Source organism: Natator depressus, chromosome 1 (genome assembly GCF_965152275.1).
Source record: "Natator depressus isolate rNatDep1 chromosome 1, rNatDep2.hap1, whole genome shotgun sequence".
NCBI classification, from domain to species: Eukaryota; Metazoa; Chordata; order Testudines; family Cheloniidae; genus Natator; species Natator depressus.
Window position 1 is genome coordinate 169,986,928 of NC_134234.1, and position 13,561 is coordinate 170,000,488.

The 13,561-nt window shown below is 37.0% G+C and overlaps 1 protein-coding gene across 2 annotated transcripts in view; it reads right to left on the reverse strand.

The window, feature by feature from the left end:
* The window catches only part of NCAM2 (neural cell adhesion molecule 2), a 525,587-nt gene that overhangs the window by 150,852 nt on the left and 361,174 nt on the right, over window positions 1-13,561 (reverse strand). For both annotated transcript variants that reach the window (XM_074971360.1, XM_074971367.1), the window contains exon 9: window positions 6,888-7,038. In XM_074971360.1, coding sequence (XP_074827461.1) covers window positions 6,888-7,038 — 151 coding nt within the window. The remainder of the gene's footprint in view (window positions 1-6,887; window positions 7,039-13,561) is intronic.

The window sequence follows — 13,561 nt, forward strand, 5'->3', positions numbered from 1 at the left end:
AAGAGATCTTGGAGTCATTGTGGGTAGTTCTCTGAAATCACCCGCTCAATGTGCAGCTGCAGTCAAAAAAGCGAACAGAATGTTAGGAACAATTAGGAAAGGGATAGATAATAAGATAATAAATATCATAATGCCCCTATATAAATCCATTGTTACACCCACACCTTTAATACTGTGTACAGTTCTGGTTGCCCCATCTAAAAAGTGTATATTAGATTTGGAAAAGATATAGAGAAGAGCACCAAAAATGATTAAGTCTATGGAATACCTTCCATATGTGGAGAGATTAAAAAGAGTGGGCCTGTTCAGCTCAGAAAAGAGACAACTAAGGGGGGATATGAGAGAGGTTTATAAAATCATGACTGGTGTGGAGAAAGTGAATAAGGAAGTCTTATTTACCCCTTCACATCACACAAGAACCAGGGGTCATGCAATGAAATTAATAGGCAGTAGGTTTAAAACAAGCAAAATCAAGTATTTCTTCACATAACACACAATCAACCTGTGGAACTCATGGCCAGAGGATGCTGTGAAGGCCAAAATATAACTGGGTTTAAAAAAGAATTAGATAAGTTAATGGAGGACAGGTCCATCAATGGGTATTAATCAAGATGGTCAGGGATACGACCCCCATTCTCTGGGCATCCCTAGTCTCTGACTACCAGAAGCTGGGAGTGGACAACACAGGATGTTTCATTCAATAATTGCCCAGTTCTGTTCATTTCCTTTGAAGCACCTGGCATTGGCCACTGTCGGAAGACAGGACAGTGGGCTAGATGGACCATTGGTCTGACCCAGTAAGGCCACTCTTATGGTTATAGAGCTCCTGATCCTCCATAGTCACTAGAGAAGACTAGGATGTGTTGCACTGGGGATCACTAGAACTCGGAGAAGCAGAGGGAGTTCACAGACTTTTTCCTACAGACCTTTAAGAAGTCTGCAGCCAGGGAAGGCACCTACCCTGCAGTACTTCTAAACAGCTGCCTCCTTTGCTCCTTCCTAAAAAATGAGAATTGCACAATATGGGAAGGCTACATGCCACATGAAATAACAGCCTCTATCTTCTCTACTTTTGTTCCCCATCATACCTATTTTGTAAGGTGCAATATTTTGGGATCAACTACTTTTTCTATAAATTTAAGTGGAAACGCCACTGGTTGACAAACTGGCCACCATCTTCCCTTCATCGTGAAATAGCATCAGTGATATCTGGATGACAGAGGTAAGACCGTGTAGTCTGAAATAGTCCTTTAATGCAACCAGAGCACTCACACAGAAACAGTGTTGCCAACTCTTGTGGATTTTATCTCCAGTCTAGAGATATTGGTGTGGTTTTGTTTTTGTTTTTTCCTGAAATCTCCATCACCAGGAATCAAAGTGAAATAAAACTGGAAATAAATATAAAACAAAACAAAGCAAAAAAGAATTTGGCTTGCAACTGTACATTCTGAATAATGTAGTTTGTTTTTTCTTTCAGATCATAGTATAAGGTAGGTGTCCAGTCATTCCAAGGTGTGTCTTTTGAAAAATGAAGGAGGGCTTACAAAGAACTCAAGCATATTCAAAACTAACAACTCTAAAGGTTATGTGCTGAATGTTCCACTTAAACATTCTGCATACTGCTATTGCTCATAGGTTCAGTCTCTAGGTCACAAAGTCCTCATAAGCCCTCATCCAGTGAGATGCCACAGCTGGAATCCTGGTGGTGATGTTTGGGAGGAATCTGGTATATAATTGATGCGATGCATAACCATCATTAACATATAAGGGGATAGAGCCAGCCTATCATAACTTTGCTTGGAGACTAACTACTAACAAGAAATTCTTGTATCAGCTTCTATGAAAAGAAAGCGAATTGGAACAATACATTTCTACTCTCATTAGTAATATATAACAGTACAAACATAACTTAAATGGAATATCAATTGGAATCAAACATGCTAGGTCATTTGTTCTTATTACATTAAACCCTGAATGTCTGGGTTTATCTGCACTGCTTTTCAATCAGTTCTGTAGGCTGGACCTCATTTGTAGTTCAACTTCCCTTTAAGTAATGCAATACCTTTGAAAAGCTTTAAAGTGAAATGGCATTGAGCCAATGAATTTGCATAAACTGCAACACAGTACAGTTCACTAACATAAAAGAAAGTGAAAAGGTCCAAGACGATAATCTGCTCAGCATCTTAAATTCAGTGCTCTTACATTAATGAAGTTGACTTCAGCTTGCAGACAAAAACAATGACTCTATTGCCAATAAGAAAAAAAGAATATGTTAATGACAGAATCATCATAGGCACTGTATAGGATTCTTTACAGATACATTTTGTAGTGTGTTGTAATACCATTTCTTTGTTCATTTTGTAGCACTGAACGCAATGTCAGCAAGATGAGAGACAAACTATGCAATGATGATGTTTAATATAATCTGGAAGAAAAGCAGCAGTAGCATAATGCTTTAATGACTATTTCTTTTTTTTCTCTCCACAAAGTAATATTTTGCTATGAAAGCACATATGTCTGGAAATCACTTGTTCAAATCTCATTACTGCATGAAATGTGTACCACATTGCATTCAGCACCTTGGTATTAAAGTTTATGGTGCTAGGTAAAACAAAACAAAACAAAGAACAAAAACTTAGAATATCAGGGTTGGAAGAGACCTCAAGATATCATCTAGTCCAACCCACTGCTCAAAGCAGGATCAGTCCTAATTTTTGCCCCAGATCCCTAAATAGCCCCCTCAAGGATTAAACTCATAACCCTGGGTTTAGGAGACCAATGCTCAAACCACTGAGCTATCCGTCCCCCAAAACTTCAGTTGTGCAAAGAAAGTCCTCGTTGTTTGGACATGCCAGCACATCATACATCTGTAATCTCCCTGATCCATGTTGTCAGTGCATCGTTTTGATTTCAGTGAGGACAGAGGAAGCTTCAGAGGCATGAACAGACTATTAAAAAGGGTCATTTGGGGTTGACCAAATTCTATGCTGGCCCACTGATGACAACCCAGTACAAATGTTAATTATTCTGCTGAACAGTTTGTAACAATCATTTCAAGAAATCAGTGTGAACCATTACTAGAGCGAGGAAGATTTCCATCTTTTGGTCAGGATTCTGTTATTTTTTTAGGATTTCTTTACGTTTCTAGTCTTCATTTTTTTCAGAACAAACATGGGTGGCAGGTGAACACCCACCATTGGGAAGGCTAGCCTGCCTCCCACCTCTTCTGCTCTCTTCTCCCAACCACTGGAGCCCTGAGTGTCTCCCCACGGCTGGAGGAGCCCTGGCCCCCCAAAGCTCCAGACGAAGCCGTTGGCTCCACCAACACCCACCCGCTGGCCTGGCCCCAGCACCACCCTGGGCCACACCTGGCTGCTGGCAGGCCAGAGCTCAGGGCCACTAGCTGGAGCTGAGTCCCTGCTGGCTTCAGGTAGAGGGGAAGGGAGGGCAGGGACTCAGGATGCAACATGGGCAGGGCCATGGCCTGGTCAGGGGAGGCTTAACCTGCCCTGGCCTCTGATACCTGCCACCCATGAGAACAAACAGATTCTCATAATAAAGAGATTAAAAGTATTAATTAGAAACACTAAAGTGTCAGTTGTGTAGTAATCTTGGAATTTTAAAAGGAGCCTAATAGTGTTAGAAGCCCAAATCTCATGGAAATTCAATGGGATTTGCATGGCTAACTCCTTTACGACTCTTTTGAAAACACCAGCCTAAAGAATCTTTTGCTTATGCTTTCTATATATTAGGAACTAGTATTAGTACTCGTACACTAGTACTAATACACTAGTATTAGTCGTGAATTACAGTGTAATATACACTTATGTCTCTGGATTTAATGAAAAAATGCAAAGGTATATACTATTCTAGTATATAAACCAAGGAATTAAAAACTCTGGGATAATCCCAGTGTGTCATTGGTAGATTAGTACATTGACTCAGGGATTCCTGAGAATCCCTCTGTAGCCTTCAGCAAGTCACTTAACTTCTGTATCTGAGTGTCTTCATCTGTAAAATGGGGAATACTTTGTTTTCAGTAAAGTGTGCAATACAATAATTATAGTACCTATTTCCAAGAACTGTATGGGGATTAGTAAATTTGTTTTTAAAAATACTTAGAGGGTGTAAAGGACATTGTTGTTATTACTATTGAACTGCTGAAAAAGTCAATAAATTTAAGTAATCTGGAAAATCACAAAGATTCTACAAAGAACCTGTTCAATATAGACTTCACAGAAGCTCGTAAAGAATCACTCCTTTTCACCATTTTGCTGTGGGAGTGCAGCATAATTTAATGGTGGAACAGTAGGGTTGTCAGAGGAGATCTCCAGCCCAAATATCATCAAGTGACTGGAAACAAGAGGCAGCTACTGGATGTTACATCAGCTACAGACAAGGAATTTATTTGTGGAGGAGAGAACTACATTTTGTTCCTGATGATTTTGACAAGATTGTGGTATGTAAAAAATAGCAAGAGTGTCCTGTGAAGAGATAATTTTGAAGAGATCATTTTGTTAAAAAAAGTTTTATTATGGGAACTGGATGTCTTGGGAGATTGATATTAGAATAAAGACGCTTCTACCCCTAGGACACTAATTTAAATATGGCTAAGGTCAATAGAAGTCATTATCATTTGGCAAGATCTCTGTGGTTTGGGCAAATTAAGTTGTGGTCTCAGTTCATTTACTCGCGGACAAGTGTTCCCATGATAAAAAACTTCACTACGAATGGCAGTCTAATCAGAATAGGCATGAAGACAGAACTATTCTCTCATCACTAGAGGTATACCCTTCATGTCATGAGTAAGTTTCACTGTTTAGGCAACGTGGAGAAATTTGCACTCCTGCTACCAGAGCACACTTGCTCTGGAAATAAATATTGTACTTCAGTTATCAGTCTCACAGAACCATTCTTAAGTATTATGGTCCTTTACAAATATTCAAAAGTTAATATAAAAAGCGTAAAGTGTCAATAAAACACTGAAAGTGATAAAGAATTTTCATCAGGTCTAATCATATAATGCTATGTGAGGTCAAAACAACAAGTCATGCATTATACGTTTAAAATGTTTTCATCTTAAATCGTGCTAATATATTAACTGTCCAAACAAACAAACAAACCAACCAACCCACCAATTACTCGCTGATGGGTTCAAAGATTTTTCAATTTTCAATGTAGAAAGTTTTCTGGCATTTCAAATTAGTTTGAGCAGTTAACCACATCCAGATTTAACAGTAAATGCCAATAAATGTTCACATTTAATACCTCCTGATTAGTTTAATTTAAGTGTTAAAAGTAAATCTACCACACTACTGCCTCTCACTGAGAAGGAAGACGGTACTACAATTCAATTTAGGACATCTGCTATCATACTAAAACTCATACTAAGACAGAGAGCTTTGACTACATTATTCCATTGTATTCGTCTAGAGATTATGTTATTGTGCCCTTCAGTATTAACTTTGTGCTTCTAATGTGCTCTTAAATGTCCGTAGCTCATATGTTTCACATAATGTGGCCCATGAACCATTTCTATAATTGGATAACCCTACACTGGACACAGAATATAAAAGCAGAAGTAAAATTGATTTTTTTAAAAAGAGTAGCCACTTTATAATTTCAGTTGAACAATATATTTCATGTCACCGTAGATTTGTATGACAGGAAAACAGATCTTAATGACAGGATTTTAAAGGAACACATCAGAGTATTCATTTTTTGTTCCTTACACCAGTGACACAGCAAAAGCATTTTAAATTAAAAAGTACACAAAGGAATACATTTTCTGTGCACTGAGGGGTAACACTGAAATGTGCAAGGAATGCATCTTTTAAGAGAGTACACTCTCAAAAGCATAAGAGTATTTCACAAATCTCAGAAGTCTCCAAATGAATATTGTTCATGAATAACTGCATTAAATCTATTTGTATAGTTCAGTTTAACAGCTTCTACTGTATTTGTTTAGTTCTATTTGTGTTGGCAAATCTCTCCATCTCCTGTATCCAGCATAAATTACTTGCTCCAATTCTTCAGTCTGAATATTGTTCATTTGTCTTTTTGGACTCACTTGCTGTCAGAAAGGTGGCACATGCAGCCTACTGTGAGATCTCCGTCAATGCTACTTCAGGATTCACCCAACTGGGATTCAGCAATAGCAAAACAATCATTACTCATTTTCCCTTCCTCCCCACTATAGACCCAATCCAATAGCTACTGAAGTCAATGGAAAGATTCCCATCGACTTCAGTGGATTTCGGATGAGGCCCAATATACCAGTCAGTCTCAGATACTGATGAACGAATATCACTATTGTTGCTTGTGAAGTTTCTACCAAACAAAATTTTGATTGGAAGTGGCAGGATCAGTGGGGGTGGGGGGATTTTTCACGTTTGAACTCCAAGAATGGTTATAACAAAAGTAGGAGAATAGTTGAGGGGGAAGAGGAGTGTAATGGGAGAGAAGTAGAGAATATTCCCAACATTTTTAACTTTAGAAACTTCAATTCAAGACTGAGATGCAGCTCAGATGAGTTATTACTTTATTCCCCAAACCATTTGCACCCACAGCTAGTCTCCACCAGGCTGAAAGTCTTGAAAAAGTTTCTAAGTTCATTCATAAGGTATGGCAGTGAGGGAAGCCACCAAAATATCATTATGGGTGAAACTCTGACCCTCATGAAGTCAATGGCAAAAATCTCACTGGCTTCACTGGGGCCAGGATTTCATCGTGTGTGTTCAGAATTGCTAACTTTGGAAGGACACTTTTTCTTAAATTATTCGAGTTTAAGCATGAATTACCAGTAAAATTTGATCTTCTATTAAGAATGTATCTTTTTTTTTTCTTTTAAAACAAATTTAAAGAGAAAACAAAGTGTTAGAACTTACATTCAATATCAAGGTACATGCTCTTTTGATGCCCACCAATTCTACTTGCAGCTTCACAGTCATATCTCCCTGAATCTGACAACTTCACATCTTTAATATGCAGTGACGATTTTCCATGCTGCCCTTTGACTTCTATACGGCCATCTGGGCTCTGTTTACATTGATTCAAGAAAGAGAAAGGGTTTTATATAGAGATAGATATGTATATGTGTATTTGTTTTATATATAAAACACCATTAATAATTATGACTGAATGTACAGTATTTGTTGTGAAAACATCTCATAATGTACGGTGAAATAAATATTAATGACTAAGCAATTTCAAAATCTGTCAAACATACAATTTAAAACAAAAATCTAAAGACAAGAAAAGCTCTGATTCTAGACTCCATGGTCAAGGGAATAAATACATTCTTAAAGGAACACTGTCAATTAGTTAAACCCCCAAATTACCATTTTAAGATTGATATCTGTGTGTTCAATTATAAAGGGCCTGATTCTGATCTCACTCAGACTGTTGTAAATCAGGAGTAACTCCCATCATGTCAATGGAATTATACTGGTTTAAATCACTGTAATAAGATTACAGTGTCTCTCTCAGTTCTCCTTCCTGTCTGAGAAACTGAAAAATCCAAAAATGAAAAAGCAGCTATTGATTTAGCTTTTCTGCTAAAAGTACAAATCAACTGAGAAATCATGGTCTGGAAACACTCTGTGAACCACTGGATTTCACTGGTGATACCTATGATAACATAACATAGAAGTAAACTGTGATAAGCAAACAAACAAACAAACAAACATATATACATGTTGGCTTCTGCTTTACCAGGAAAACAAGTTCAATATTTGCCAGCCTGGGGGTGGGGGAGGATATATTGAGGTTGGGCAGAACAGGTAGGAAGAAAAATATAATTTACAAGCCTATAAGGGTATGAAAAATAAAATAGACATTGAAAAATGTTTTTAAGTACTTGAGAGTGGCATTTTAACTTCTGTGAAGTAACATTGTCCAGAGGAATGAGCAAAGGGTTAGGAGTTTTGAACTCCTCAATTCTAATCCTCACTCTGCAGTTTATTTGCTTTATAGCTTTCAACAACTCACTTCACCTCTTTGCCTCAGTTCTTTCATCTGTGAGATGGGGACATGATACCTACCTCTCAGGAGTGTTGTCAGGAGTAATTAGTTAATGGCTGTACAATACTTTAAACATCTAAAGCACTCTGAGGTCCTATCCTGTAAACACTTGCTGTCGGGCTCTGCTGCTTACTACCATAAGTGTTCCTATTGTGGCTGCTAGTGTTTGAAGGATTTTATCTCATGTCTATATGATTATTTTCTGAGTTAACGAAGGAAAATGACATGCAAATCAGTTCACAGAATTGTTCACATCAACACAATATCAGCAATGTATACGCCGGAATCATGAAAGAAAGAAACCTGTGGTCCTGTTCCCACCTCAGAATCCAATAGCACAGACCTCGTTTCTTGTGCACAGTCCCATCAAACTCAATAGGATTCTGCATGGGTGCAGGGGTTTGCAATAGTAGCTGCCAGCGCAAGAATATGCCCTAAAATCCCTCAGACTGATAGAAGTAAAACAAGATCACTATCTCCTACTATGTCAATCTTAAATGCTGCAAATTATATTAAACAAATGCATATATTCAAGTCATCAGGAACATTCATACAAATGTCAGAATTTACAGTCACTACTGAACAATTACTAGACTAAAAGATCTTGATACATCATGTTTTGTGTAGTTTTTTTGTTTATTCGTTTGTTGTAATCTTTTTTAAATTTTGTTTTTTAAAATATTTCTATTTATTTATTTGCAGATCTGGCATGTTTTCGATTTTTGTTTTAATATTTGTTAAAGTTGATGGCTGTTGTTACTTGTTTGGATGCTGCTTAATTCGTTCTACTTTAAAAAGTGAAATAAACAAATGGATAATTCTACATCAAGTTTGTTCCTGTTTAAAAAATAAATTGAAGCTAAAATGTTTTAGCAGTTTACAATACATTCAGTGACTACTCTTTCTGATTTTACCTTGAGAATTGTAATTGGATCATATTGGATAACTTTTAAAATTGCTATCAAGAGACTTCCTATACTGAAACGACCTTATGACTTGTGAATGTAACTTTAAGTTAAAAAAAGTCAGAGGTACAATAGGGAGAAGGTAACAGCACTATCCATTCATTAACAACTGTCATCATACAGGAGTTCAATAGAAAGGAAAAAATGATCTGATTGATGCACAAGATGTAAGAGCTGATGTTAGGGTTAATACCAGGGGGCAACATTCTCGTTCAGGACCATGAAGCTCTGACTGAAATATAGTTCTCTTCATTAAAATTACACCTACTTAATTCTGATAAACATACAATAATACATTTGTTCCTTAGAAGAATCTAAATCTATCCTTTCAGATACATCAATACAGAGTAATGAGAGATGGCATAAGACAAATATTGTCTTTGCACTGTTGGTTTACTAAAGCCCTGCAAAAAGAATGCAATTTTTTTTTTTAAAAAGTTCCACTTAAACAATGATGAAGGACCTTTTCATTGTACAGTGCAACAAATTCTCCCTGAGAAATTGTAATGTGTTATATTATCTTTAGACAAATATATCTGCTGAAATTATTTTACTGTCTGACTTTTACAAACAGATTGGGGCAATGGTCTCCTGTTTCCAAAAGTGGCCATTACCACATCTTTTGGGGAAAAGGTGCAAAAAAGCCTAAGTAAACAATTACAGAATTAAAATGGTTAGCACAGAAGTTCCTCCATCAGTTGGTTTATGTCCTGAAGGATGGGGGTTTTTATCCCTTCCAATTCTTGGGTTTTTTATTTTATTTATAATACTATCTAATGGAACTGTGAATATTTCCATTATTCATATAAATCATAGAATCATAGATTAGGGTTGGAAGAGACCTCAGGAGGTCACCTAGTAACCCCCTGCTCAAAGCAGGACCAACTCCAACTAAATCATCCCAGCCAGGGCTTTGTCAAGGTGGGCCTTAAAAACCTCTAAGGATGGAGATTCCACGACCTCCCTAGGTAATCCATTCCAGTGCTTCACCATCCTCCTAGTAAAATAGTGTTTCCTAATATCCAACCTACCCTTCCCCCACCACAACTTGAGACCATTGCTCCTTGTTCAGTCATCTGAACCACTGAGAACATCTGAGCTCCATCCGCTTTGGAACCTCCCTTCAGGTAGTTGAAAGCTGCTATCAAATTCCCCCTCACTCTTCTCTTCTGCAGACTAAACAAGCCCAGTTCCCTCAGTCTCTCCTCATAAATCATGTGCCCCAGCCAATCCCATTTGTTTGTTTTTGATAATAAAAACATCTTCATTTTTATTTGTTAAGTAGCAGTACAATAGCTTTATTAATTACCAGTGCCACTCCTTTAAACCTGCCAAAGCTGAAATTAGGGACTTGGTGTTTAACGAAGACCAAAAATGAGGGGAAAGAAAAAAAAATATTCACGGCGGAAACTTAAGATGATGCCTGATTTATTCCTCAAGCATAAATAATTCCTACAGTAACCTCAGTTTTCTGATTCTTTATTTTGGAAATACATAGATTTTAATAATGTTTCACACTACATATGTCCAATGTAGGTCTCTTTTGGGCTAAAATGAATGATGTTCCTCAAAATGAGAAGTATGACTATCCAACACAGAAAATATTGCTGCAAAATGTTAGAATAATCCCAATGAATCCAAAGCATATGTTCTTGAAATCAATTGGAATTTTGCCTAAGGACTTCTGGTTTCTCTGTGTATTTATGGCATCATGGTTTCAGAAAAGGAAAATATATTATACACACACAATGATCAACATTATATACAATGGTAAACATTATAAAGGAAACATTTAATTTAGTGTAAAGTTAGTTTTATTGTAATATTTTTCTGTAATTGGACTGTAATGCCATGGCGGGATATTGTGTGTTCACACATTATAGTGATTATCACCACAAAAGTATATAATAAATAAAGCAAATATTTTCTTTATAAACGTTGACCACCATACCTCATTGTTCTAAGTTTCAGATGAATTTTGTCTATTAACTTTGTTAGAAGAGTAAGAAGTTATGACTATCTCCAAACCACCAGAAATGGTCAGCAAGGCCATATCTCCTTATCAAATTCTAAATAAATTTAATAGGCCAAATTCTTCTCTCTGTTCCACCTGTGCAAACCCACTATAGTTAATCAGTTAAACAGGTACAACTGAGAGCAGAATTTACCCAAATATGGATAACTAATCAAGATGTTACAACATTTTGTAATGCTAGGGCTAGAAACAGGGCCATCAAAACTACCTACCTATAAAAGTGTATATTCTACTCTGATACTCTACTGCTCTGATATTCAGGCCCTCTACCTCAGTCATAACCCAGTGGGCTTTATCAGGGATTACTCTGTTTACTTTTCCTTTATAAGTCACCAGTATGGCTTTATTAGGTTTAAAAAGGATATAGGTGGAGGAAATAAAAATGCTATGGGAACATACAGTATTTCAAGAATAAACTGACATGTCGATATATAAATATTTCTATTTATTAATCTTCATTGACATAATTTGATAATTAGAAAATATATATTATAGTGTCTTGTTCGTTGCTATTTCAATTCCATTGTGTTTCTCAGAAAATTAATTGCTAACTCTTTAGGCCTAGAATAGTGGTTGAAGATGCTTTTATGTCACTGCTACCAACCAAAATTAGTTTACTCATTTACTCTCAGTTTGTTGACTTTTTAATGTACATATAAAATACAGTGTCTCCTATTAAAATAGTCAGAATTTGTCCAGAGATACAACATTAATACCACAGCTACCTCCTATACTTAGTAAAGAGAAAATCTATGTGGTAGCTGAGATCATTATGCGGTAACTGTTGTCAAATGATGACTTCAGTATGACCACTGCACTTTGTATTTCTTAAACATATGAGGGTGAAAGTCATCCCCATTTGAAGTTATATTGTGGCCAACAGCAATCAGTTCTACAATTCAATGCTGTAATAGTAAACTCTTATCCAGAGGGTCTTAAAAGCTAAGTTGGGGCACAAATTATCGAAGTCAGCGAGATACTAAACCACAACTTATTAATTAGCCAATAGATGAGCATAAACTCAGACTGGCACTTTCCAGGAAGCAAATGCCTGCTGTAAGTTGTTCACAATGATCAACAATAGATTATGGCATAGCAGTAACATTTCCGATTGCTGAAAATGGTAGGTTCTCTTCTCAGGAAAGCCAATACGTAAATGATAATTATAATTGCTTTTTGTATAGCCTCTTTCATAAAAGTAGCATAAAATTTAATTGTTATCCAAAGTTCTTCTGCCATGTAAAACCTGGTAGGTGGGGAAAAAAAACCTAATATATGTATTTTAAAAAACTGCATTCATCCCAGTTCTCTGGGATCACCAGAGGAGCATAGAGGGCAAGCGATCCCAGAAAAAGCAGTTCAGACAATCCCATTATCTATCTATGTTTTTATACAGATGCCCATCACTGTGTTATCTTTCTGGATGGTTTCCAGGGCTTGAACACTTCAGACCCCCAGGCAATTATGTATAGGCACTATCCTGCTGGGCTTGTCTGACCCCAATACCCATACATAGCCACAGCAGCATGGTGGGATTAGTCAATACACATGGTGATGTACAAGTGTGGGTTGCCAACCCAAATGTGGGCACTCAGCCTGTGGGAAGATGTTAGCAAGAAAACAAAGGAGAGGAATGCTGATTCAAGCAGCATTAAGCTTACTGTATAACCCTTTTTAATGTGGTGTTCTACAGTTCTTGGATGGGAATGTACTGCCTAGTGTAGCTCCTCCCAGTCTCTTCTTCTCTACTCCAGGCCAGAACCCTTTTTCTACCTGGCCCATTTTTTTCTGGAAGAGAGTGAGGCTACTATACAGATAGGAGAGTGTTATGCATAGCTGCCTTTTCCCTTCATGTGGCCCTTCTCTGGCTTATTCTGTTTTGGTCATACACACATAGGAGAGCACTGTGCCACAGAAATTTACAAACCAGTATATTTAGACACAATAAAAAATGTCAAAAAAACAAGCTAAATTTGGAACACCATATACTTCAAAAATACACCAGCTTAAGGAAAGTAATTTTAAAACTGATGTAGTAAAATCTGGGACAATCCAGACAAGGAATCCAGACATTCTGTGGCATTGGCTACACTGGAGTTTCACCCACTTATGGGAGGTCTCAGTATGGCCCTATGACCTCATACAATAATGCTGACTATATTTCCAAAATCTTGATCTATGACACTTTCAAAGTGTAGCCAAGTAGGACTAGAAGCTAATGATCTGATAAATGAGAGTTCAACAAAGCAATCCATCCCAAGAAATCTGACTGAAACACGTAAAACCTATTCAGTGAACTGGAAAGTTTAACCTCTCACAGCATGACAGCCCTAGCATTTTGAATAGTGATAGCAATCTAATTCCATCAGCCTTATTTACAAAGCTCTAGAGATTAAATATTCAAGGTACAATAAACTGTCAAGAGCAAAATGAGATTGTTCTTTATAGATGCTGAAGTGAGCTCAAAGTTAATAACTGTGTAGAGCCATGATAAAAAATAAAAATCTTTCCAAACAGAAATCAAGTTGAGAGGTTCTCT